The sequence below is a fragment of the Aquarana catesbeiana genome, linkage group LG11, assembly GCF_042186555.1.
Source record: "Aquarana catesbeiana isolate 2022-GZ linkage group LG11, ASM4218655v1, whole genome shotgun sequence".
NCBI lineage: Eukaryota > Metazoa > Chordata > Amphibia > Anura > Ranidae > Aquarana > Aquarana catesbeiana.
Genome location: NC_133334.1, coordinates 194,616,151 through 194,644,131, shown reverse-complemented (window position 1 = coordinate 194,644,131; position 27,981 = coordinate 194,616,151). Strand labels below are relative to the sequence as shown.

At 42.7% G+C, this 27,981-nt stretch overlaps 1 protein-coding gene across 3 annotated transcripts in view; it reads left to right on the top strand.

Annotated features, from left to right (window-relative positions):
* LOC141112368 (EH domain-binding protein 1-like protein 1) overlaps window positions 1–27,981 on the top strand; it is a 790,701-nt gene that overhangs the window by 248,575 nt on the left and 514,145 nt on the right. For all 3 annotated transcript variants that reach the window (XM_073605157.1, XM_073605156.1, XM_073605155.1), the window contains exon 2: window positions 19,398–19,455. In XM_073605157.1, the coding sequence (XP_073461258.1) occupies window positions 19,398–19,455 (58 nt within the window). The remainder of the gene's footprint in view (window positions 1–19,397; window positions 19,456–27,981) is intronic.

Sequence of the window (27,981 nt, the reverse complement as noted above, 5' to 3'; positions counted from 1 at the left end):
AGCTGACAGTGCATGTCAGAGCAAATGAGGATCATGAGGTCAAAGAAACTGCCTGAAGAGCTCAGAGACAGAATTGTGGCAAGGCACAGATCTGGCCAAGGTTACAAAAAATTTCTGCTGCACTTAAGGTTCCTAAGAGCACAGTGGCCTCCATAATCCTTAAATGGAAGATGTTTGGGACGACCAGAACCCTTCCTAGAGCTATCAGGGGAGAAGAGCCTTGGTGAAAAAGGTAAAGAAGAACCCAAAGATAACTGTGGCTGAGCTCCAGAGTTGCAGTTGGGAGATGGGAGAAAGTTGTAGAAAGTCAACCATCACTGCAGCCCTCCACCAGTCGGGGCTTTATGGCAGAGTGGCAGAGTGGCCCGACAGAAGCCTCTCCTCAGTGCAAGACGCATGAAAGCCTGCATAGAGTTTGCTAAAAAACACCTGTAGGACTCCAAGATGGTGAGAAATAAGATTCTCTGGTCTGATGAGACCAAGATAGAACTTTTTGGTCTTAATTCTAAGCATTATGTGTGGAGAAAACTAGGCACTGCTCATCACCTGTCCAATACAGTCTCAACAGTGAAGCATGGTGGTGGCAGCATCATGCTGTGGGGGTCTTTTTCAGCTGCAGGGACAGGATGACTGGTTGCAATTGAGGGAAAGATGAATGCGGCCAAGTATAGGGATATCCTGGACGAAAACATTCTCCAGAGTGCTCAGGACCTCAGACTGGGCCAAAGGTTTACCTTCTAACAAGACAATGACCCTAAGCACACAGCTAAAATAACGAAGGAGTGGCTTCACAACAACTCTGTGACTGTTCTTGAATGGCCCAGCCAGAGCCCTGCCTTAAAACCAATTGAGCATCTCTGGAGAGACCTAAAAATGGCTGTCCATCAACGTTTACCATCCAACCTGACAGAACTGGAGCGGATCTGCAAGCAGGAATGGCATAGGATCCCCAAATCCAGGCGTGAAAAACTTGTTGCATTTTTCCCAAAAAGACTCATTGCTATATTAGATCAAAAGGGTGCTTCTACTAAATACTGAGCAAAGGGTCTGAATACACACCATGTGATATTTCAGTTTTTCTTTTTTGATAAATCTGCAAAAATGTCAACAATTCTGTGTTTTTCTGTCAATATGGGGTGCTGTGTGTACATTAATGAGGAAAAAAATTAACTTAAATGATTTTAGCAAATGGCTGCAATATAACAAAGAGTGAAAAATTTAAGGGGGTCTGAATACTTTCTGGCCCCACTGTATGTGTGCCACCTATATGGCCAGTCATCTGCAAAAAATGTGAATGATGCAAGATACAAAGCATTCTGCATGGCATTGTCAGCTTTGCCAGAAGTATCCATGCCTCTGACAAGTGATGCCCTTTACCAACACTGTAAAAAAGGCAAGCTACCAAGCAGCCATAATGAGACTTTCTCTGAAAGGTATAATGTGTGTCCCATCACTCATTGGCAATGGATGGCACGTAGAGGATGAGATGTTAACAGTGACCTTAATGACTAGAAATCCTGCCCCTGAATGTGTGTTGCAGGTAGTCCACTGCAGTTGCGAAACAAGGAAAATGTGAGACTGGAAGATGTTCCTGTATGTCTGCGAGACTGTCTTGTACCGAGTTATGTCGGTGCGAGAATTGTGCAAATGTTTCCCAAGAAAAAGATTAAAGAGCTACATTGGACGATAGCTCTGATGACAGAGATAGGGATGAGACTGATGGAAGACACTGCTTCATATTTTAAGCAGATTTTTGAGCTGTAATCAATCTATTGTAGAATTGTCAATTTTTTTGCTTTATTTGGCATTAGGGGGGGGGGTTGCATTTTGAGTCATTTCAGCCAACTTGTGGCAAAGTGTGCTGCTTTTTTAACTTTCTTTGATTACACAGTGCCTACTGAAACTTTTGATGAATACAACATCTAAGTTTTGATACATTTACAATGTGTATGTTTAATTTTGCTTGGTGCCAATCTGCGAAGTTGAAGCGTATTTTCTTCAACTTTGCCATGTTTCATGGTCTACATTCACTCTTGAGTATTCTAATGCACCAATACCTGTCTCAAATGTTATGCGCATGTGTCAATGTCAGTTTGAGAGATATTTTGTGTTGCTAAAATTAATAGAAATAAAATTACAAGCAAAACTAGCACCATAGGATTTTCATTTTTTCATGACAAAAAACTGCAGGATGTTTTGTGGAGAACTTTTAACCACTTCAGCCCCGGAAGGTTTTACCCCCTTCCTGACCAGAGCACTTTTTACAATTCGGCACTGCGTCGCTTTAACTGCTAATTGCGCGGTCATCCAATGCTGTACCCAAACGAAATTTGCGTCCTTTTCTTCCCACAAATAGAGCTTTCTTTTGATGGTATTTGATCACCTCTGCCGTTTTTATTTTTTGCGCTATACACGGAAAAAGACCGAAAATTTTGAAAAAAAATGATATTTTCTACTTTTTGTTCTAAAAAAAATCCAATAAACTCAATTTTAGTCATACATTTAGGCCAAAATGTATTCGGCCACATGTCTTTGGTAGAAAAAATGTCAATAAGTGTATATTTATTGGTTTGCGCAAAAGTTATAGCGCCTACAAACTAGGGTACATTTTCTGGAATTTACACAGCCTTTAATTTATGACTGCCTATGTCGTTTCTTGAGGTGCTAAAATGGCAGGGCAGTACAAAACCCCCACAAATGACCCCATTTTGGAAAGTAGATACCCCAAGGAATTTGCTGAGAGGCATGTTGAGCCCATTGAATAGTCATTTTTTTTGTCCCAAGTGATTGAATAATGACAAAAAAAAAATTACAAAAAGTTGTCACTAAATGATATATTGCTCACACAGGCCATGGGCATATGTAGAATTGCACCCCAAAATACATTTAGCTGCTTCTCCTGAGTATGGGGATATCACATGTGTGGGACTTTTTGGGAGCCTAGCCGCGTACGGGGCCCCGAAAACCAATCACTGCCTTCAGGATTTCTAAGGGCGTACATTTTTGATTTTACTCCTCACTACCTATCACAGTTTTGAAGGCCATAAAATGCCCAGATGGCATAAAACCCCCCCAAATGACCCCATTTTGGAAAGTAGACACCCCAAGCTATTTGCTTTGAGGCATGTTGAGTCCATGGAATGTTTTATATTTTGACACAAGTTGCGGGAAAGTGACACATTTTTTTTTTTTTTGCACAAAGTTGTCACTAAATGATATATTGCTCACACAGGCCATGGGCATATGTGGAATTGCACCCCAAAATACATTTAGCTGCTTCTCCTGAGTACGGGGATACCACATGTGTGGGACTTTTTGGGAGCCTAGCCGCGTACGGGGCCCCGAAAACCAATCACTGCCTTCAGGATTTCTAAGGGCGTACATTTTTGATTTTACTCCTCACTACCTATCACAGTTTCGGAGGCCATGGAATGCCCAGGTGGCACAAACCCCCCCAAATGACCCCATTTTGGAAAGTAGACACCCCAAGCTATTTGCTGAGAGGCATGGTGAGTATTTTGCAGCTCTCATTTGTTTTTGAAAATAAAGAAAGACGAGAAAAAAAATTTTTTTTTTTCTTTTTTCAATTTTCAAACTTTGTGACAAAAAGTGAGGTCTGCAAAATACTCACTATACCTCTCATCAAATAGCTTGGGGTGTCTACTTTCCAAAATGGAGTCATTTGGGGGGGGGGGGTTTGCCACCTGGGCATTCCATGGCCTCCAAAACTGTGATAGGCAGTGAAGAGTGAAATCAAAAATTTACGGCCTTAGAAAGCCTGAAGGCGGTGCTTGGTTTTCGGGGTCCCGTACGCGGCTAGGCTCCCAAAAAGTCTCACACATGTGGTATCCCCATACTCAGGAGAAGCAACAGAATGTATTTTGGGGTGTAATTTCACATATTACCATGGCATGTTTGAGCAATATATCATTTAGTGACAACTTTGCGCAAAAAAAAATAAAAAAAATAAAAAATTGTCTCTTTCCCGCAACTTGTGTCACAATATAAAATATTCCATGGACTCGACATGCCTCTCAGCAAATAGCTTGGGGTGTCTACTTTCCAAAATGGGGTCATTTGGGGGGGTTTTGAACTGTAATGGCATTTTATGCACAACATCTAGAAGCTTATGTCACACATCACCCACTCTTCTAACCACTTGAAGACAAAGCCCTTTCTGACACTTTTTGATTACATAAAAAAATAATTTTTTTTTGCAAGAAAATTACTTTGAACCCCCAAACATTATATATTTTTTTAAAGCAAATGCCCTACAGATTAAAATGGTGGATGTTTCATTTTTTTTTCACACAGTATTTGCGCAGCGATTTTTCAAACGCATTTTTTGGGGAAAAAACACACTTTTTTAAATTTTAATGCACTAAAACACACTATATTGCCCAAATGTTTGATGAAATAAAAAAGATGATCTTAGGCCGAGTACATGGATACCAAACATGACATGCTTTAAAATTGCGCACAAACGTGCAGTGGCGACAAACTAAATACATTTTTAAAAGCCTTTAAAAGCCTTTACAGGTTACCACTTTAGATTTACAGAGGAGGTCTACTGCTAAAATTACTGCCCTCGATCTGACGTTCGCGGTGATACCTCACATGCATGGTGCAATTGCTGTTTACATTTGACGCCAGACCGACGCTTGCGTTCGCCTTAGCGCGAGAGCAGGGGGGACTGGGGTGCTTTTTTTTTTTTCTTTATTATTATTATTTTTTTATCTTATTTTTAAACTGTTCCTTTCATTTTTTTTTTTTTTAAATCATTTTTATTGTTATCTCAGGGAATGTAAATATCCCCTATCATAGCAATAGGTAGTGACAGGTACTCTTTTTTGCAAAAATTGGGGTCTATTAGACCCTAGATTTCTCCTCTGCCCTCAAAGCATCTGACCACACCAAGATCGGTGTGATAAAATGCTTTCCCAATTTCCCAATGGCGCTGTTTACATCCGGCGAAATCTAAGTCATAAAATGCTCGTAGCTTCCGGTTTCTTAGGCCATAGAGATGTTTGGAGCCACTCTGGTCTCTGATCAGCTCTATGGTCAGCTGGCTGAATCACCGGCTGCATTCTCAGGTTCCCTGTTGAGACAGGAGAGCCAGAGAAAAACACTTAAGACGGTGGGGGGGGGCATTCCCTCCCATGGCTTGTAAAAGCAGTCTAGAGACTAATTAGCCGCTAGGATTGCTTTTACATGAAAGCCGACCGCTGGCTGAAAAGAATGATACCAAGATGATACCTAAACCTGCAGGCATCATTCTGGTATAACCACTCAAAGTCGTGAATGTACCTGAAGACAAAAAAATGGTTAACAATAAAGCACAGTAAACGGTAAAGTATAAAAAATTGCATACCTGAAAAGCAAACATGATAAAACATAATAACAATAAAACATTGCAGAATAGAATACAGTAAAAAAGAGCAGAACAATAGAGAGAATAGAGAGAGAGAGAACAATGAAACGACAACTATTTTTTTTTATTTTATATTTTTTTTTTTTTTTTTACACTTTTTTTGTAACTAACTTTTATAACGGTAACCGGTTCCAGGTTCGGGTCTCTCAAAATGCGATGGCATCTTGGGAGACCCTGTGAAAGTGTGCCTAGTCTGTGCAATGCTGTACCCTACGCTAATACTCAACTAGTGAATTGTAGCGTTCAAAACATTCACCAATGCAAAGACCAGGATTGTCAGGACAGGAGGGACAATAATAGTGGGTGTCACGCCTATATCCGCGCTTGCTGCAGACACAACATCTTTTTTGGGGGGGTTCGCTGGGTAGGGGTACTCGGGAGGACATAAAGAAAATGCCTCTCATGCAGCCGACTGCATTTGGTTGGGGATGTGAATGGGGGAAGTACGGGCGCTGCAGAAGCGGTGGGTTCCCAATTAGGATTGGCGAATGCAGCAGGAAGGGCACTATGGACACGACGGGCCTGTGTTTGTCTTCTTGGTGGCAGCGGGACACTACTTGTGCTTGCCACCTCACCAGCTTGAACTGCATTTATGGGACTCGCCACGTCACCAAGTGTTACTGCAGTGCTGGTTTGACTACGACCGGGGTGTACTAGGCCGCTGGTGCTTGCCAGTTCACCAAAACGCTACCAAAAAAACTGTTAGTGATCGCAGGGATCAGGCCTGACTCTGTGAACGCTGCAGTTATGCGTTTAGTGTTTTGTAAGTGTCAGTGATCGATCGATACTGCACTTGGGTGGGCTGGGCTGGGCCGGGTGGAGGGGCAAAACGCAGGTGCTAGCAGGTATCTGGGCTGATCCCGCTAACACTGCGTTTGTGGGAACCCTAAACTGCTGGGGATGCTAGTATAGATCTGATCAGATCAGATATTGATCCGATCAGATACTATACCACTAAGGGAGGTGTACGGTGCGTGCGTGGGTGTTAGCGGTACTGGCGCTAACCTGACGCTGCCTGGGGATGGTGCTTGCCAGTTCACCAAAACGCTACCAAAAAAACTGTTAGCGATCGCAGGGATCAGGCCTGACTCTGCGAACGCTGCAGTTATGCGTTTAGTGTTTTGTAAGTGTCAGTGATCGATCGATACTGCACTTGGGTGGGCTGGGCTGGGCCGGGCGGAGGGGCAAAACGCAGGTGCTAGCAGGTATCTGGGCTGATCCCGCTAACACTGCGTTTGTGGGAACCCTAAACTGCTGGGGACGCTAGTATAGATCTGATCAGATCAGATATTGATCCGATCAGATACTATACCACTAAGGGAGGTGTACGGTGCGTGCGTGGGTGTTAGCGGTACTGGCGCTAACCTGACGCTGCCTGGGGCTGGTGCTTGCCAGTTCACCAAAACGCTACCAAGAAAACTGTTAGCGATCGCAGGGATCAGGCCTGACTCTGTGAACGCTGCAGTTATGCGTTTAGTGTTTTGTAAGTGACAGTGATCGATCGATACTGCACTTGGGTGGGCTGGGCCGGGCAGAGGAAAAACGCAGGTGCTAGCGGGTATCTGGGCTGATCCCGCTAACACTGCGTTTTTGGGAACCCTAAACTGCTGGGGACACTAGTATAGATCTGATCGGATCAGATATTGATCCGTACAGATACTATACCACTAAGGGAGGCGTATGCTGCGTGCGTGGGTGTTAGCGGTACTGGCGCTAATCTGACGCTGCCTGGGGCGACGCATATCATCGCCGGGCGATCAGGGGGCTAAACCTTTATTAGGTAATAAACGGCGGGTGCCCTGACACTATAAAAAATAAACGAACTAACCAGCGTCACCCGTAACGGTTATACGGTGATCAGTGGTGAAAGGGTTAACTAGGGGGCAATCAAGGGGTTAAAACATTTATTAGGTAGTATATGGGGGTCCCTGTCACTATAAAACGCTGACGGCGAACCTAAATATTTACCTCACTAACTAGCGTCACCAGCGACACTAATACAGCGATCAGAAAAATGATCGCTTAGTGACACTGGTGACAGGGGGTGATCAAGGGGTTAAAACTTTATTAGGGGGGGTTAGGGGGGTATCCTAGACCTAAAGGGGGGTAATACTCACTGTCCCAACACTGTAACTGTCACAAACTGACACCATGCAGTAATCAGAAAAAAAAAAAAAAAAAAAATACTGCTTGCTGTCAGTTTGTGACAGGGGGGGGGTGATGGGGGGGGATCGGGGGGCGATCGTGGGTGTAAAGTATGCCTGGCATGTTCTACTGTGTGTGTGTGTGTTGTGCACTCACATGTCTTCTCTCCTCGGCGCTGGGACGGAAACTGCCAAGCCGAGGAGAGATGACATCACATCCTCTGCCTGTGTGAAACTACACACAGGCAGGGGAGGATTCCGATTGGCTGGGAGCGATCGCGAGGGGGGGGGCCACGATCGGATGGTCTCCCCCTCGCCTCCCGACGCTCCCAGTCAAATGCCGACCGCCGCTGGCACCGGGGGGGGTCCGATCGGACCCCCCGCCCGCGGGAGGCAGATCACGTACCGGTACGTGATTCTGCCTGCCCGTGCCATTCTGCCGCCGTATATGTGCGTTAGGCGGTCGGCAAGTGGTTAACATAAAGTCCATATTGGTGTTGTCTATGCAAAAATGCATTTAAAAAGTAGTGCCCAAGTGTTGGAACAAAAATCTTTTTCTAGACACTTTTTCCTAGTTCACCTTATGGCCTAATAGGGTAACATAGTGGGGCGTTTAGAGCCAAAATAAAAAGCACCTCTAACAGCTGTGGTTTTAACACCATGTGTGTGGGAGCCCAAAAACACATTTATTGATCTATGAATGATTACAGAGCTGCATTAATTTTTGTCTTTTTTATATACAGTATCTCACAAAAGTGAGTACACCCCTCACATTTTTGTAAATAATTTATTATATCTTTTCATGTGACAATTACACTTTGCTACAATGTAAAGTAGTGAGTGTACAGCTTGTATAACAGTTTAAATTTGCTGTCCCCTCAAAATAACTCAACACACAGTAATTAATGTCTAAATCACTGGCAAAAAGTGAGTACACCTCTAAGTGAAAATGTCCAAATTAGCCATTTTCCCTCCTTAATGTCATGTGACTCATTAGTGTTACAAGGTCTGAGATGTGAATGGGGAGCAGGTGTGTTAAATTTGGTGTTATTGCTCTCACTCTCTTATATTGGTCACTGGAAGTTCAGCATGGCACCTCCTGGCAAAGGACTCTCTGAGGATATGAAAAAAAGAATTGTTGCTCTACATAAAGATGGCCTAGGCTATAAGAAGATTGCCAAGACCCTGAAACTGAGCTGCAGCACGATGACCAAGACCATACAGCGGTTTAACTGAACAGGTTCCACTCGCCATGATCGACCAAAGAAGTTGAGTGCACGTGCTAAGCATCATATCCAGAGGTTGTCTTTGGGAAATAGACATCTGAGTGCTGCCAGCATTGCTGCAGAGGTTGAAGGGGTGGGGGGGTCAGCCTGTCAGTGCTCAGACCATACGCCGCACACTGCATCAAATTGGTCTGCATGGCTATCATCCCAAAAGGAAGCCTCTTCTGAGGATGATGCACAAAAAAACCTGTAAACAAATTGCTGAAGACAAGCACACTAAAGACATGGATTACTGGAACCATGTCCTGTGGTCTGATGAGAGCAAGATAAACTTATTTGGTTCAGATGGTGTCAAGCATGTGTGGCGGCAACCAGGTGAGGAGTACAAAGACAAGTGTGTCTTGCCTACAGTCAAGCAAGGTGGTGGGAGTGTCTTGGTCTGGGGCTGCATGAGTGCTACCGACACTGGGGAGCTACAGTTCATTAAGGGAACCATGAATGCCAACATGTACTGTGACATACTGAAGCAGAGCATGATCCCTTGCCTTCAGAGACTGGGCCGCAGGGCAGTATTCCAACATGATAAGGACCCCAAACACACCTCCAAGACGACCAGTGCCTTGCTAAAGAAGCTGAGGGTAAAGGTGATGGACTGGCCAAGCATGTTTCCAGACCTGAACCCTATTGAGCATCTGTGGGGCATCCTCAAATGGTAGGTGGAGGAGCACAAGGTCTCTAACATCCACCAGCTTCGTGAAGTCGTTATGGAGGAGTGGAAGAGGACTCCAGTGGCAACCTGTGAAGCTCTGGTGAACTCAATGCCCAAGAGGGTAAAGGCAGTACCGGAAAATTAATGGTTAAGCAAAACCTAGCATATGTGTAAAAATAAAAATAAAAGTAAATATATAAATAAAAACACTAGAGGTTAAACGTGCAATTCCTGTGTATTATATAAATGTGATAGTAGGTCCCGTGTAATACGAAAAGTGAAATAAATATACGGTAAACACACTGATTCCAAAAACCTAAAGTTTTGTGACAGTGTAACAACCCCTTTGGGGCTAACAACAACAATAATGGAAAACACTAATTCTTAATTATAACATTTCAGTAACGTGTGTATTAACTCCCATGTGTGCTGTTTATGATAAAGTGGACAGTAAATTCCTGAACCTCCGTGTTATCATATATTAAGCCCCAGTGGGACTCATGCAATGTATATACAGAATCTATACAAGCAAATGTATATACAGTTAAGCGATTACTGATAAAACTCCTGTAAACTGCATATAAAAAATATAATAAAGTCTCTGTGAAAAAACAGCCACGCAGAACAAGAGTCTCTGTGGAGAAACAGAAATTCTATAGAAGCCAGGGCCCAGCCAATATGCAGTTATAGATGCCAGAAACAAGAAACGGTGACTTCCCTGCTCATAACAACTGGTGACTCCAAGTGCTCCCCCCCCCGTGCTCCCCCACTCACCAGAATCAATCACCCCCGCAGGGGTATTGGGCAAAGAGTGGGTATCTTGGGATGGATGTCTCTGTAGATGTCCCGCTTGCGTTCCGCTGCTCCGTGAGATCACTCCAGTGATTCAACTCCAAGTTCCAACCAAGTGTTCCAGGACTGGGATCCTCCACCACTTCCCACCACCAATCTGTTTTGACGTCCGCATACAAAGAAAGAAACAGGGGGCTTCCGTAGTGAAGTATGTCCAGTTTATTAAAATTAAATAAGTTCTTTAAAACCTTAGACCCAATACAAACACGGCTGCAGACAAGGATGAGACCAGGAAGCAAATCCGAACATGCGTCCCACCTTGCGTTCCAGCCAGATCTTCCGGGTATGACGTGTGAGCGTGACTCCACCTTACACGTTTCGTCATAGGACATTTTCAAAGACGGTGTCGACGCCTCACGCTTCACACATTGATATAGTCCTGCGGTCTCCATAAAACCTCCCCTAATTATGATAATACCGCTCGGGGGGTGTGGAAATGACAGAGCCGCTGGTCTATATACCAGATAAGACAACAGATGTAGTTCCTAATACATTGTATACATTGTGCATTTATACAGTTTACATTTATCCGTCTTCATAATCTATTCATGGAGATGTTAGACCATGTTGCTAATGTGCATTATCCACTTAATTTCCATTAATAAACTATATTTGGCACGGGCAGAATAAATGAGATATTGAGAATTAATGTGACATAAAAAGAAGGAGGAAAATGGAAAAAAATGGAAAAACTGAATAAAAAATATAAAATATAAAAAAAATAAATGAATAGAATTGGACAAAAAATATAATAAAAAAACTGTTATATTACAAATTAAATAAATTTATTGCTAATAATTATTAAAAAATGTATTAAAAATCTAATAGTATATAATAATATACTAGTAAATAATGTGATTATAAAAATAGAGACCCTAGTGGCAATGAAGATTAGGACTAAAAATATATATACGAGGAGGGATATACTAAAGTTAATACTAACTCTCATACAGGTAGGCATTACACCATTATAATAATGGTGTAGGGGTGTATAGCCCATAAGGTAGCAGAGACCTAGGTATTATTCTAATATAAAGGGTGTGGGAATACCACTAAAAGCCCTATGTAAGCCACCTATATATTAACCATACATAGGGGCCTAGGAGTTCCCTATTGTATAGTATAAAAATGTGGGATAGGAATAAAAAGTACAACTAAGAACTTCATACATGGTGTCATAAAATACCATGGCCCGTCCTGCCACATATATTGACCATACATAGGGGCCTGGAAATGCCCAATATTTATTATATTAAAGAAAAAAGTGTAAGAAAGAATTACAACTATACACATACATGCATGTTGCCGTAAACTACCATGAATCATACTAGCATATGTCCTGTAGCTAGATCTACCTGGTAACCTATATACCCCTATGTGTGTACACCTATTCATCTACATGCAGGCCCCTTTGGGTTCACTGCTTGTCACTGGGCTGGCAGGGTAACCTGAGGTCCATGTACATAGTAAGGTTACTAAGGTTGGTGATTAATAATATGACCCTACTTTGATTAAATAAAAGTGGGTCTGGTCAAATGAGGGCCTAAAGCCAAAAACAAAAACAAGAGACAGAACAAAGAACAAGAACGGAAAGTTTTAATTAAGCTTCCATTAATTATGGGTATGTGAGTGTATTATAAAACTTTTTTCTCACCACCCTACATCTTTGTGTGTTGGTATTTGTAGATATTTAGGGATTTGCTATATAACAATTTAAGTCTATATCCAGGTTCAATCCTTTGGGGGCAAGGGATCCTAGCTGGTATATCCAGCTAGTTTCATTTCTAGAGATTAGAGTTTCTCTATTGCCTCCACGCCAATGTTCTTGTACCGAATCGATGCCATAGAAGATAAGTCCACTGGGGTCTCTATGGTGGACCTCATCAAAATGCCTGGACAAGCTGTGATTAGGGAACCCTTTTCTGATATTTTTAATATGTTCCCTAATCCGAACAAAGAGGGGGCGGGTGGTTCTCCCCACATACTGGAGGTGGCAAGGGCATTCTATAATGTACGTGATGCGTGTGCTTCGACAAGTGATTAGTTGGTTGATGCGATATTCCTTGTGGTCAGTACATGATTTAAATGCAATCTTCTTTCTGGGTTGCCACTTGGCAACTCTACATGGTAGACACCTCTGACATCTAAAAAACCCTTTTAAGTCAGGGCAGAAGAGGATATAGAAGAGGATATGGGGGAGGTAGGGATTTTCCCCGAGTCACCTATCAGGACAAGCCCCCTGGAAGATGGAGACCTTGCATCCCCTACAGGAACTCTGGATGGAGAGGACTGAATGCGGATGGAGGACCAAGGCCGGGAGACCGCTACTGGAGCCTGAGAAGGATAGAAGGCCAAAATACACACCAGAGATACGAAACAAACCCACGAACTGTAACCAGGAGGGACTATCATCAGGAAATAAATATGGGACCCACACACAGGTACATAGAAAGAGAAAACAGACAAGAGGAAGACAAGGAGGCAAGAAGAAGAAAAAGGCCCCGAAATTATTAGGGCAAGGGATTTTTAATCTTAGCAATGTACAGTTTACACAAGAAGAACTAGGAGTGTTGGAATTGGGACTTAAATATGCTCCTGATAAGCCTCTAGACAAATTTGAGGCCTATATCGATCTTCAAAAGTTTTTAAGAAAACTGAACATAAAAAAAACATTTTGTCATGAACCCAGGAGAAGTAAGAAGGGAAGATTCAGAGTATATGCACACCGACCTTAAAAATAATTCCATATGAAACCCTAAAACCCCAGGGAACCAATGCATTAATGCTTTTAAAAAAATGGTAGAAGAAGATATCAAGGCAATGGGAAATAGCAAGAAGAGATCAAATAATATCTGGAAAACCATCAAAGATATAGGTAACAAACATGATGTAGTAATCAGGCCGGCTGATAAAGGGGGAGGTCTGGTTATTTTAAATAAAAAGGACTATCAGGAGGAGATGAATAATCTTTTGAATATAGAAAATACCTACAAGAAATTAACAGGAAACCCCAAGAGAAAATACGAAAAGAAGTTAAAAACCTTTGTGGACAAAGGGAAAACCAAAGGTATCCTGAACTCTAAAGAGGCCGAATATATGATATCGAACTCGACAAAAACACCAGTGATATATTATACACCTAAAATCCACAAGAGACTGGAGAAACCACCAGGGAGGCCCATTGTCAGTGGGATTAAATCCATCTTCTCCAGACTTGGAGAGTACCTGGACAAATTCCTCAAACCCCTGGTCAAGGTGGGGAAATCTTATCTACGAGACAGTATGCAACTGATACAAGAGCTTCAAAAGATCAAGGGAGCAGAACAATGGTTGTTGGTGGCAGTAGGTGTTAACTCCCTGTACACTAGCATTGATCAAAAGGATGGACTACGGGGAGTTGAAAAAGCAATGCATATGAATACAAGTATGAAGCAGGAACAGATTAGTTACATTCTAGAAGGCTTAAAGTTAGCCATGGAATGCAACTATTTTTGGTACGACAAGAAATACTATGTACAAACAAAGGATGTCGCAATGGGAGCTTGCTACGCCCCAAGCCTAGCTAATTTATTCATGGATATGTGGGAGGACAAGTATATCTATAGTAATAACATACCCCAGAAGCCTATTTTTGAAATTTGGTGTTTACAAGTTAAAATCCGTATTTTTTGCTAGAAAATGACTTAGAACCCCCAAACATTATATATATTTTTTTAGCAGAGAATCTAGAGAATAAAATGGCGATTGTTGCAATATTTTTTATCACACGGTATTTGTGCAGCGGTGTTTTAAACGCAAATTTTTGGAAAAGTGACACTTTCATGAATTTTAAAAAATCCAAACAGTAAAGTTACCCCAATTTTTTTGTATAATGTGAAAGATGATGTTACGCCGAGTAAATAGATACCAAACATGTCACCCTTTATAATTGCACGCACTCGTGGAATGGCGACGAACTACGGTACCTTTGAATTTCCATAGGCGCCGATTTAAAAATTTTTTACGGTTACCAGGTTTGAGCTACAGAGGAGGTCTAGGGCTAGAATTATTGCTCTCGCTCTGACGATCGCGGCGATACCTCACATGTGTGGTTTGAACACCGTTTACATATGCGGGCGCGACTTCCGTATGCGTTTTCTTCGCTGCGCGAGCTCGCGGGGTCAGGGGCACTTTAAAAATTTTTTTTTTTTTTTTATTTAATTTATTTATTTTTGTACTTTATAAATTGTGTTTAAATTTTTTTTTTTTTTTTTTACTTTTATTGCTGTCACAAGCAATGTAAACATCCCTTGTGACAGTAATATGTGGTGACGGGTACTCTTTATGGAGGGATGGGGGGTCTAAAAGACCCCCCATCCCTCCTTTACACTTCAAAGTATTCAGATCGCCGAAAACGGCGATTCTGAATACTGTGTACTTTTTTAAATTCGGCGCCATTGGCAGCCGAGTAAACGGGAAGTGACGTCATGACGTCGCTTCCGCATTTACAACAAGAAGGCTGGAACAAAGCTGCTCGCAGCTTCGTTCCAGCCGGCCCCCAGCCGCCGAAGGCAGCCGAACGGACACCGGGCCTCCCGAACGCACGGGAGGCCCGGTAACAGCGGCGGGAGGCGGCGGGAGGGGGGGATGTCCCCTCCCGCTCCTCCGGTATAACAGCCGAGCGGCTTTTAGCCGCATCGGATGTTATACTCGGGTAGCCGATCGCCCGCTGAAAACAACGGTACTGGGATGATGCCTGCAGCTGCGGGCATCATCCCGGTATAACCCCGGAAAGCCGAGTACGCATATGTGCGTTCGGTCGGCGGGAAGGGGTTAAGATGTATAAAAGGTATATAGATGACCTGATCATCCTATGGGACGGAATACCGGAGAGCCTTACCAAATTCCTTGAGAATCTAAATATCAATAAGTATGGTATCACGTTTACCGGGAAGTGGAGTTATGAAAAGATTGATTACGCGGACCTGGAAATTTTTAAAGTGAGGGACATGCTATCTACCCGCACATTTTTTAAAGCGACGGATCGCAATGGGTATATCCCCACTTCCAGCTGCCATCATCCACGTTGGAAATCTAATGTCCCTAAAGGACAATTGTTGCGCATACGTCGCAATTGTGACACGCTGGAGGATTTCAGCAACCAGGCTGATATCTTAATTAAAAGATTCCAAGAAAAGGGTTATGATAAGGACTGACTTTTAAAGCTAAAAGCAGACATCATGAAGATGGATATAACTTCCCTTTTCTTGAATAAGAATAGAAACAACAACAAGGAAGCTGACATAACTTTTGTCACCGGGTTCAATAGTCAGTTTAGAGACTTTGAAAGAATAGTAAGAAAGTATTGGCCGATCCTCAAGGAAGATCTTATCTTATCGAAAATCTTACCTGGAAAACCCAAGTTTGTATACAGGAAGGCACCCAACCTAAGGAACCACCTAGTGAGAAATGTCATAGACCCCCCGCAATCCATTAAAATCTGCCCTGACTTAAAAGGGTTTTTTAGATGTCAGAGGTGTCTACCATGTAGAGTTGCCAAGTGGCAACCCAGAAAGAAGATTGCATTTAAATCATGTACTGACCACAAGGAATATTGCATCAACCAACTAATCACTTGTCGAAGCACATGCGTCACGTACATTATAGAATGCCCTTGCCACCTCCAGTATGTGGGGAGAACCACCCGCCCCCTCTTTGTTCGGATTAGGGAACATATTAAAAGTATCAGAAAAGGGTTCCCTAATCACAGCTTGTCCAGGCATTTTGATGAGGTCCACCATAGAGACCCCGGTGAACTTATCTTCTATGGCATCGATTCGGTACAAGAACATTGGCGTGGAGGCAATAGAGAAACTCTAATCTCTGGAAATGAAACTAGCTGGATATACCAGCTAGGATCCCTTGCCCCCAAAGGATTGAACCTGGATATAGACTTAAATTGTTATATAGCAAATCCCTAAATATCTAAAAATACCAACACACAAAGATGTAGGGTGGTGAGAAAAAAGTTTTATAATACACTCACATACCCATAATTAATGGAAGCTTAATTAAAACTTTCCGTTCTTGTTCTTTGTTCTGTCTCTTGTTTTTGTTTTTGGCTTTAGTCCCTCATTTGACCAGACCCACTTTTATTTAATCAAAGTAGGGTCATATTATTAATCACCAACCTTAGTAACCTTACTATGTACATGGACCTCAGGTTACCCTGCCAGCCCAGTGACAAGCAGTGAACCCAAAGGGGCCTGCATGTAGATGAATAGGTGTACACACATAGGGGTATATAGGTTACCAGGTAGATCTAGCTACAGGACATATGCTAGTATGATTCATGGTAGTTTACGGCAACATGCATGTATGTGTATAGTTGTAATTCTTTCTTACACTTTTTTCTTTAATATAATAAATATTGGGCATTTCCAGGCCCCTATGTATGGTCAAAACATGTGGCAGGACGGACCATGGTATTTTATGACACCATGTATGAAGTTCTTAGTTGTACTTTTTATTCCTATCCCACATTTTTATACTATACAATAGGGAACTCCTAGGCCCCTATGTATGGTTAATATATAGGTGGCTTACATGGGGCTTTTAGTGGTATTCCCACACCCTTTATATTAGAATAATACCTAGGTCTCTACTACCTTATGGGCTATACACCCCTACACCATTATTATAATGGTGTAATGCCTACCTGTATGAGAGTTAGTATTAACTTTAGTATATCCCTCCTCGTATATATATTTTTAGTCCTAATCTTCATTGCCACTATGGTCTCTATTTTTATAATCACATTATTTACTAGTATATTATTATATACTATTAGATTTTTAATACATTTTTTAATAATTATTAGCAATAAATTTATTTAATTTGTAATATAACAGTTTTTTATTATATTTTTTGTCCAATTCTATTCATTTATTTTTTTTATATTTTATATTTTTTATTCAGTTTTTCCATTTTTTTCCATTTTCCTTATTCTTTTTATGTCACATTAATTCTCAATATCTCATTTATTCTGCCCGTGCCAAATGTAGTTTATTATTGGAAATTAAGTGGATAATGCACATTAGCAACATGGTCTAACATCTCCATGAATAGATTATGAAGACGGATAAATGTAAACTGTATAAATGCACAATGTATACAATGTATTAGGAACTACATCTGTTGTCTTATCTGGTATATAGACCAGCGGCTCTGTCATTTCCACACCCCCCCGAGCGGTATTATCATAATTAGGGGAGGTTTTATGGAGACAGCAGGACTATATCAATGTGTGAAGCGTGAGGCGTCGACACCGTCTTTGAAAACGTCCTATGACGAAACGCGTAAGGTGGAGTCACGCTCACACGTCATACCCGGAAGATCTGGCTGGAACGCAAGGTGGGACGCATGTTCGGATTTGCTTCCTGGTCTCATCCTTGTCTGCAGCCGTGTTTGTATTGGGTCTAAGGTTTTAAAGAACTTATTTAATTTTAATAAACTGGACATACTTCACTACGGAAGCCCCCTGTTTCTTTCTTTGTATGCGGACGTCAAAACAGATTGGTGGTGGGAAGTGGTAGAGGAGCCCAGTCCTGGAACGCTTGGTTGGAACTTGGAGTTGAATCACTGGAGTGATCTCACGGAGCAGCGGAACGCAAGCGGGACATCTACAGAGACATCCATCCCAAGATACCCACTCTTTGCCCAATACCCCTGCGGGGGTGATTGATTCTGGTGAGTGGGGGAGCACGGGGGGGGGGAGCACTTGGAGTCACCAGTTGTTATGAGCACGGAAGTCACCGTTTCTTGTTTCTGGCATCTATAACTGCATATTGGCTGGGCCCTGGCTTCTATAGAATTTCTGTTTCTCCACAGAGACTCTTGTTCTGCGTGGCTGTTTTTTCACAGAGACTTTATTATATTTTTTATATGCAGTTTACAGGAGTTTTATCAGTAATCGCTTAACTGTATATACATTTGCTTGTATAGATTCTGTATATACATTGCATGAGTCCCACTGGGGCTTAATATATGATAACACGGAGGTTCAGGAATTTACTGTCCACTTTATCATAAACAGCACACATGGGAGTTAATACACACGTTACTGAAATGTTATAATTAAGAATTAGTGTTTTCCATTATTGTTGTTGTTAGCCCCAAAGGGGGTGTTACACTGTCACAAAACTTTAGGTTTTTGGAATTAGTGTGTTTACCGTATATTTATTTCACTTTTCGTATTACACGGGACCTACTATAACATTTATATAATACACAGGAATTGCACGTTTAACCTCTAGTGTTTTTATTTATATATTTACTTTTATTTTTATTTTTACACATATGCTAGGTTTTGCTTAACTGGTGGACAAATCGCAGGCTTTAGTCACTCTCACGCATGTTTTTTGTACCTAGCCTCATATTTGTCTTCTGCATAGAAATTGCATGATCACTTTTACTGTGTTTACACACATTTTTTATTATTTAAACACTGTTAATAGGGCAGCGCCATTTTCCTCAACTTCCCTTCACATATATTAATTAGCTCCCAGTGGGAACTAATTAGGGGGAGGCTGCAGCCCTTCTGTTTTCCTGAGCGCGGACTTTTAACCTAGTACCGGAAAATAATGGTGGCCACACAAAATATTGCCACTTTTGGCCCTTTTTAGACATTTTCACTTAGGGGTGTACTCAACTTTTGTTGCCAGCGTTTTAGACATTAATAGCTTGTACACTCACTACTTTACATTGTAGCAAAGTGTCATTTCTTCAGTGTTGTCACATGAAAAGATATAATAAAATATTTACGAAAATGTGAGGAACGTACTCACTTTTGTGATATACTGTATCTACCTAGAGCATAGAGTACAGTGTAAAACCCTCTACGGCAGTTATGTGAACATTGTGGAGGCTGAATTGTTGTTTAGGTTCATTAACTGTATTAGAGCACTTTCATATAATTAATTTACATTATTTAGTTTTATATCGACTATATTGACTGTTTTTTCTAACTGCTTTTATCTTCTCTTTAATCTTTGTAGGCAACCAGATAAAGTTGTGATTGTATGGACACGAAGGAACAGAAGAGTTTGCTCCAAGGTATAATTGTTTGGCAATTGGCTAAAACTTCAGAATGTCATTCCCTCTGTTATATTTTAATCTGCTTCTGAATTTCCTCCAAAAATTATAGCAGTGATGACTTGTACTTGTAAAAGCTGATAAAGTGCCTTGCAAAAAGTATTCATACTCCTTGAAAGTTTCCGCATTTTGTCATGTTACAACCAAAAAAGTAAATTTATTTTATTGGGATTTTTTGTGATAGACCAACACAAAGTAGCAGATAATTGTGAAGTGGAAGGAAAATGATAAATGGTTTTCAATTTTTTTTACAAATAAATATTTTTAAAAATGTGGCGTGCATTTGTATTCAGCCCCCTTTACTCTGATACCCCTAACTAAAATCTAGTGGAACCAATTGCCTTCAGAAGTCACCCAATTAGTGTGTAATTTAATCTCAGTATAAATACAGCTGTGCTGTATGTTGTGGGGATGTTTTTCTTCTGCAGGGACAGGGAAGCTGGTCAGAGTTGATGGGAAGATGGAGCCAAATACAGGGCAATCTTAGAAGAAAACCTGTTATGCCATGTACACACGGGTGGACTTTTCAGCATCAAATCCGACGGTCTTTCCGACGAACTTACGACGGAATTACTACGGACTTTCGAACGACCGGACTTGCCCACACACGAACGGACTAAAGTCCGTTCGAAAGTCCATTGTTTGAACGTGATGACATAGAATCAGGAAGTTCATAGCCAGTAGCCCTTGCGTCCTTTTTTGTTCGTCGGGCTAGCATACAGACAAACAGATTTTTCGACCGGACTCGAGTCCGTCGGAAAGATTTGAAACATGTTCCAAATCTAAAGTCCGTCTGATTTTCAACAGAAAAGGTCCGCTGAAGGTCCGATGAAGCCCTCACACAGTCAGATTGTCCGACAGATTTATTCCATTGGACCAGTCCGGTCGAAAAGTCCGGTCATGTGTACACGGCATAAGCCAGAGCTACAATGGAATGGTTTAGATTAAAGCATATTCATGTGTTAGATTCGCCCAGTCAAAGTTCACACAGTCAGGGATAAAGTTGCTGAGAAGTTTAAAGCAGGGTTAGGTTATAAAAAAAATCCCAAGCTTTGAATATTTCATGGAGGACTGTTTAATTCATCATCCAAAAATGGAAAAAGTATGGCACAACTGCAAACCTACTAAGACATGGCTGTCCACCTAAACTGACAGGGCAAGGAGAACATTAATCAGAGAAGCAGTCAAGAGGCCCATGGTCGCTTTGGAGGAGCTGCACAGCTCAGGTGGGAGAATCTGTCCACGGAACAAATATTAGTCGTGCACTCCACAAATCTGGCCTTTATGGAAGAGTGGCAAGAAGAAAGCCAAAGGAAGTCCTGTTTGCAGTTTGCAAGAAGCCATGTGGGGGACAAAGCAAACATGTGGATGAAGGTGCTCTGGTCAAATGAGACCAAAATTTAACTTTTCGGCCTAAAAGCAAAATGTTTTGGCGGTATGTATGGCGGAAAACTAACACTGCACATCACCCTGAATACACCATCCCCACTGAGAAACATGGTGGTGGTAGGATCATGTTATGGGGATGCCACTCAGTGGTAGTCTGGTGGGTTAACACTCCACTACTAGTGATATTTTGATAAGTTAAAGTAGAAGTTCAGCCTAAAACTAACATACCTTTTCTTCAGCCGATCTGGTCCGGTCCCACACTGAGCTGTCTACGGTGGCTTCTTTGTGTAGGCGCGTGCAGGAGACAAAGCCGACAACAGGAGCACCGTAGTAAGTCTATGGGTGATGTCACTTCCCAGGAATTTAGTTGTCGGCTGTCTCTTCTTCACAGCACCCGCCACTTGAGACCAGATCGTCTGCAGAAAAGATATGTATAGTGATTTTTGCTTTACAGCGTTAGATAGATTAATCTTAGAATGTGGCTGCCAGTACAATTAGAGTTTGTTAGTTTTAGGCTGAACTTCTACTTTAAAATCGCTTTGTATATACTGTACATCCACAGCCTGGACTGATTCAGGACTCAAGCAATCAGCTGTACCACTGTCAGGGCTGGGCTCAGCCCTTCCTTCTCTGAGCTGGCCGCTCAGCTGTCGGCTAATTGCCAGCTCTCATCTCTCTCCATAGTTACCCAGCTGTTGTTGATTCTGCTCGTCAGTCCTGCCTACTTAAAGTTGTCCAGCTCACTTGATCTCTGCCTTCGCCTTTGTCAACATCATAGAGACTTTCTCCTGCGTTCCTGTTGAAGACTTGCTCGGCTGACGTTCCTTTTGGCTCCTGATCCTGCTTGCTGTACTACTATATTTATCTCTGGCTCTCTGACATTTGCTTGGCTGACTACCCAATCCGATTACTGAACTCTGGCTTGTTTTGACTACGCTTACTCTGTTTACCTTATTATTATTATTATTATTATTAAACAAGTGTGATTTAACTATACTTCTGTCCTGGTCTGATTCATGGTCCCTGATAGTAGGCGAAGGCCATGAATTCAGAAGATACAGTCAATCCACTTGTTGGTAATATTTTTTCCAGATTGGATGAGCAGCCTGCGATGTCGGCCCCCCGAGGCCGATCCATCCATCAGATGGATGGCGCCTCCATCTTAACGAAGGGAAACAGGGAGTGGAGCCTTGCGGCTTCACTGCCCGTTTCCTACTGCGCATGCGCGAGTCGAGCGGCGCTTTTTGAATGGCCCCATGGTTTTCTGGGACACACACAGTTCCCAGAAGGCAACGGAGCTGCTCGCCGAAGAGGTGGAAACACCGCGGAATAGAAAGAGGCAGATTAGGAAGACTGTCTAGCAACAAGGGTTTCAGGTAAGTTAATTTTTTATTTTTTTTCAAATTTTTAATTTTTTTTCAAAAATTTTTTTTTTTCAAATTTTTTTTTTTTCAAATTTTTAAAAGATTTTTGATGCAATTTTTTATTTTAGGGTGGCCCTCCGACTTTAAGGAGCGCTTGCGGAAGCCTCCTGTACGTTTGCCTCCAAGCTTTGCAGTCCCACCCATGCCTCCCTCACCTCCCATGCCTCCTGGTACCTCAGTCGGTCAGTGAAGATGAACCCATGCACTTGGGCTTCACGCGTCTCTCTGCGGATGAGAGAGCCTTTAGGAGGAGGAAGAGATTGTGCCTTTATTGTGGCCAGGCAGGTCACTTTTTGAAGTCTTGTCCTACCTGTCCAGGGAACCCCCAAACCTCGAGGTCCTGTCATGGACAGACCTTAGGTGGCATTGTTTCGTCCCCAGTTATCCAGAAGGATAAGCCCCTGGTTTCAGTCACCCTTTCTTGGGCTGAGTCGTCCATCGAGATACAGGCTCTAATCGACTCTGGGGCTGCAGGCCTGTTCATTGATGCTGCCTTTGTATCGCTGCACTTGATTCTGCTGCAGTTGCGTGACACTCCACTTGCCATTGAGGCTCTTGACAGGAGACCTCTACAGCCTGCCCATGTGACTCATGAGACTGTTCCGTTGTCCATGGCCGTAGGGGCTCTCCACCCTGAGATAATCCAATTCCAAGTTATTTCCTCACCTAGGTTTCTGCTGGTTATTGGTTATCCTTGGCTACAGAGGCACAACACCTCTTTTGATTGGCTCCGTGCTGAGGTTCTCTCCTGGTCACCACAATGCAGTGAGACATGCTTCCAGAAGGTAGCTAAGGTCATTTGCACCTCTTCACTCTCCTCCCTGCCGGAGGAGTACTGCAATTTTAGTGCTGTCTTTGACAAAAGTCAAGCCGATAGTTTGCCTTCACAACGGCCTTATGATTGTGCAATTGACTTTCAACCTGGTGCCTTATGTGGCCGGGTTTACCCTTTGTTGGTCTTGGAGGATAAGGCCATGGAGGAGTATGTTGCAGACGCACTTTCTCGAGGTTTCATCTGCAAATCCTCGTCTCCTGCTGGTGCTGGTTTCTTCTTTGTGAAGAAGAGGAGCGGTGAACTGATACCTTGTATTGATTATAGAGATCTCAATCATTTCACGATTAGGAATGCCTACCCAATTCCGTTGATTACAGAGTTATTTGACCGCCTCAAGGGAGCAACGGTTTTCACGAAGCTTGATTTGAGAGGGGCATACAATCTCATGCGGATTAAGGAGGGCGACGAGTGGAAAACTGCGTTTAATACCAGAACAGGCCATTATGAGTACCTCATAATGCCTTTTGGCCTTTGTAACGCCCCCGGCAGTTTTCCAGGAATTTATTAATGATGTCCTCAGAGATTTGTTGCAGTTATGTGTGGTGGTTTATCTCGATGATATTCTCATATTTTCCAAGTCCCAGGAGAGCAACCACACAGATGTCTGTCGTGTGCTTCAGAAACTAAGAGAAAACAATCTCTATTGTAAACTGGAGAAGTGCGAGTTCCATAGTGTACAGGTTAAATTCCTGGGCTATGTCATTTCCACTGCTGGTTTTTCGATGGACCCAGAGAAACTTTCGGCAGTCCTACAGTGGCCCCGACCCGTGGGTTTACGTCCTCTGCAGCGTTTCCTGAGCTTTGCCAACTATTATCGGAAATTTGTTTGTAACTTCTCATCTCTGGTCAAGCCCCTGACTGATATGACCAGAAAGGACGGTAACCCACAGAGCTGATCTCCGGAGTCCATTAAGGCTTTTGAGAGTCTCAAGGCTGCATTTGTTTCTGCTCTTGTGTTGGCACATCCTGATCCTACGTTGCCTTTTATCCTAGAAGTTGATGCTTCTGAGACTGGCGTTGGCGCCCTTCTGTCTCAACATCCTAACTCTATGCGCTATGCATCCATGTGGCTACTTTTCCAAGAAATTGTCACCTGCAGAGCGCAATTATGAGATTAGTGTCAGAGAGCTGTTGGCGATCATTTTAGCCCTGAAAGAATGGAGACATCTCCTTGAAGGTAGCACTGTGCCGGTTCTCATTCTTACTGACCATAAGAATCTCACATTCTTGTCTGAGGCTAAGCGCCTCTCTCCCAGAAGGGCTCAATGGGCTCTTTTCTTGTCGAGTTTTAATTACATTGTCTCATTCTTACCCGGTACTAAGATTGTAAGGGCTGATGCCTTGTCATGCCAATTTTTCTCCACTTCCAAGTTGGAGTCGGTTCCGGTTCCTGTGATTCCTCCTGATTGTATTCTGGCTACGGTTTGCACCAGTTTTACTTCTCATTTGGGTGACAAAATTGTTGCTGCTCAGGTCCATGCTCCTCCTGAGAAACCTTGTGACTGCTGCTTTGTCCCAGAGAGTCTCCGTACTGCCATGCTCCAGACTTACCATTCTCCCAAGGCAGCTGGCCACCCTGGGAAGAATCAACTGATTTGGGCCATTTCCCAACAATTCTGGTGGCCTAGTCTATGGGCTTATGTAACTGCCTTCGTAGCTGCCTGTTCCATGTATGCTCAGGGTAAGACTCCACGACACCTTCCAGTGGGCCTCCTACAACCCATACCCAATGGAGAGAGGCCCTGGACCCACCTGTCTATGTATTTCATTGTGGAGTTACCCAACTCCCAAGGCAACACTGTTATCCTTATGGTGGTTGACCGGTTCTCAAAGTTGTGCCATTGTATTCCTCTTATGAAGTTGCCCACTTCTAAGGAACTGGCTTCCATTTTTGCTCGGGAGATCTTTCGTTTACATGGGTTACCCAAGGTGATTGTCTCGAACAGGGGTAGTCAGTTTGTTTCCCTTTTCTGGCAAGCCTTTTGTGCACAGTTGGATATTCAGCTTGCTTTCTCCTCTGCGTATCACCGGCAGTCTAATGGGGCCGCAGAACGAGCCAATCAGTCCTTGGAGCAATTCTTATGTTGCTATATTTCTGACCATCATAACAACTGGTCAGACCTATTACCGTGGGCAGAATTTGCTCACAACAGTGCCTTGAATTCTGCTTCCCGATTGTCCCCATTTATGGCGAATTATGGTTTCCAACCTTCCATGTTGCCTGACTCATTTGTTCCGCAGAGTATTCCTGCGTTAGAGGAGCATCTCCGTGGTCTTCGTTCCACTTGGGCACAAGTCCAGGAGGCTTTGCAACATGCTAACGATACAGGTACAGACTCCATGCTGACCGCAAATGCCTGCCTGCACCTTCCTACCAGGTTGGATAGAAAAGGTGCAGGCAGGTAGAGGTTGAGTCTGGCTGTCATCTCGCAACCTCCGACTTCGTGTTCCTTCTTTGAAGTTCGCACCTTGGTGTATTGGGCCTTTCCGTATCCTTTGCAGGATTAACCCAGTGGCTTATGCCTGGGACCTTCCTCCTAGTATGCGCATCTCAAATGTGCTTCATGTCTCCTTATTAAAACCTTTGGTCTGCAATTGCTTTACCACCTCGGTGCCACATCCTCACCCTATACAGGTTGAGAACCATGAGGAGTATGAAGTACAATCCATTGTTGACTCCCGTAGGTTCCGTGGGCGCATACAGTACCTGGTGCATTGGAAGGGGTACGGTCCGGAGGAAAGTCTCATCCTCGGACGTGCATGCCCCTGTCCTCCTCTGTGATTTCCATAGATGTTTTCCCCTCAAGCCCGGTGGTCCTCTGAGGGGGTACTGTCAGGGCTGGGCTCAGCCCTTCCTTCTCTGAGTTGGCCGCTCAGCTGTCAGCTAATTGCTAGCTCCCATCTCTCTCCACAGTTACCCAGCTGTTGCTGATTCTGCTCGGCAGTCCTGCCTACTTAAAGTCGTCCAGCCTACTTGATCTCTGCCTTCGCCTTTATCAACATCATTGTGACTTGAGACTTTCTCCTGCGTTCCTGTTGAAGACTTGCTCGGCTGACGTTCCTTCTGGCTCCTGATTCTGCTTGCTGTACTACTACATTTATCTCTGGCTCTCTGACATTTGCTTGGATGACTACCCGATTTGGTTACTGAACTCTGGCTTGTTTTGACTACGCTTACTCTGTTTACCTTATTATTATTATTAAACAAGTGTGATTTAACTATACTTCTGTCTCGGTCTGATTCATGGTCCCTGATAACCAACGCTTGTCTGTTCGGCTCCAAACCTTACCTGGCACCTCCCCACATGTATCATCACTAATCACGTGACTTCATCGGGGGTCAGGTGCTGCAGCAGGGGTCAGATATATGGCAGTTTCTCTTTACTATATCACCATTCGTATATATATTTGCAGTCACATGTATGATCTTTATTGTACTTTGGCACTGGCATTGTAGGTTTGTGCTTGGATGTAACATTTCAAGATATCTCTGATCCCTAAACATCACCTTTCAGCAGGGAATGGTGCACTCATTTATATATAATCTATATAATCTGGGTGGACACTTCTATTTGTATTGGGACGTTTCCTATGACATGTTATATAGGTTTTATTGATATTTATTTATATATTTATTTTATTTATCACTGATGTGAAATGGCACTGCCACGTTCGTAGCTTCCGATTTATTAGGCCATAGAGATGATTGGAGCCATTCTGGTCTCTAATCAGCTCTATGGTCAGCTGGCAGAACCACCGGCTGCATTCTCGGGTTCCTTGTTGGGAAAGTAGAGCCAGAGAAAACCATGGAAGACGGTGGGAGGAGGGGACGTTCCCTTCCACTGCTTGTAAAAGCAGTCTAGAGGCTAATTAGCCACTAGGATTGCTTTTACATGAAAGCCGACCACTGGCTGAAAAGAATGATACCAAGATGATACCTAAACCTGCAGGCATCATTCTGGTATAATCACTCAAAGTCCAGCAACATACCAGTACGTCTCCTGGTCCTTGTTGGGCGTACAATGTAATGTTCTTTTTTTCATGCAGCCTGTGGGCTGCATGAAAAAAAGAGATTGATCAGTGGGTATGCCCACCATTAGAATACTGCCCTTCATTCATCCATTTCTAATGTTGGGCATACATGCACCATTTTTTTTAACTGTGGTGGTGAAATCACCTCCTACAGTGCTGGAGTCACGGCTTTACGTATCGTGGGAGCAAACGCTGTTGCTATCAGAATAAATAAAGTGCTGCAGCTGAATGGCGTACCTGGCAAGCAAATTATGGTTTACAATAAAATGCAGTAACATTACAGTATAACAGTAAGACATACCATACCTGCAAAGCAAATACAATAAAACAAAGCAAAAATAAAACATTACAGTTCTAAAATACAGTAACAGAGAGAGAACAATAGATATAGAACAATAGTGAGCGAACAATAGAGCAGACAGTAGAGAGCAAACATAAGAGAGAGAACAATAGAGAGAGAGAGACGAAAAATAAAACCACAACTATTTTTGGCTCTTTTTATTTTATATATTTTTTTTGTTTTTGTGTGCTATGTTTACCTACCTCACTTATATGGTTAATAATACATAACATAAGTGATTAAAACCTTTTATCTATATGAATCAACCCGTGATATTAAGAACGAATGATACCTGTGCGAAAAGGATAACAATTTAATGTATTTAAACTTACTATGGTACAGAAAAGAAACCTGTATTAATCAGAGGTTAGCAACTATAACTTTAAAACAACAATGTTACCAATAATACAAAATATTGTTATAATGGTCATACACATGCTATCAAGAGATTAATAATATATTAAGGC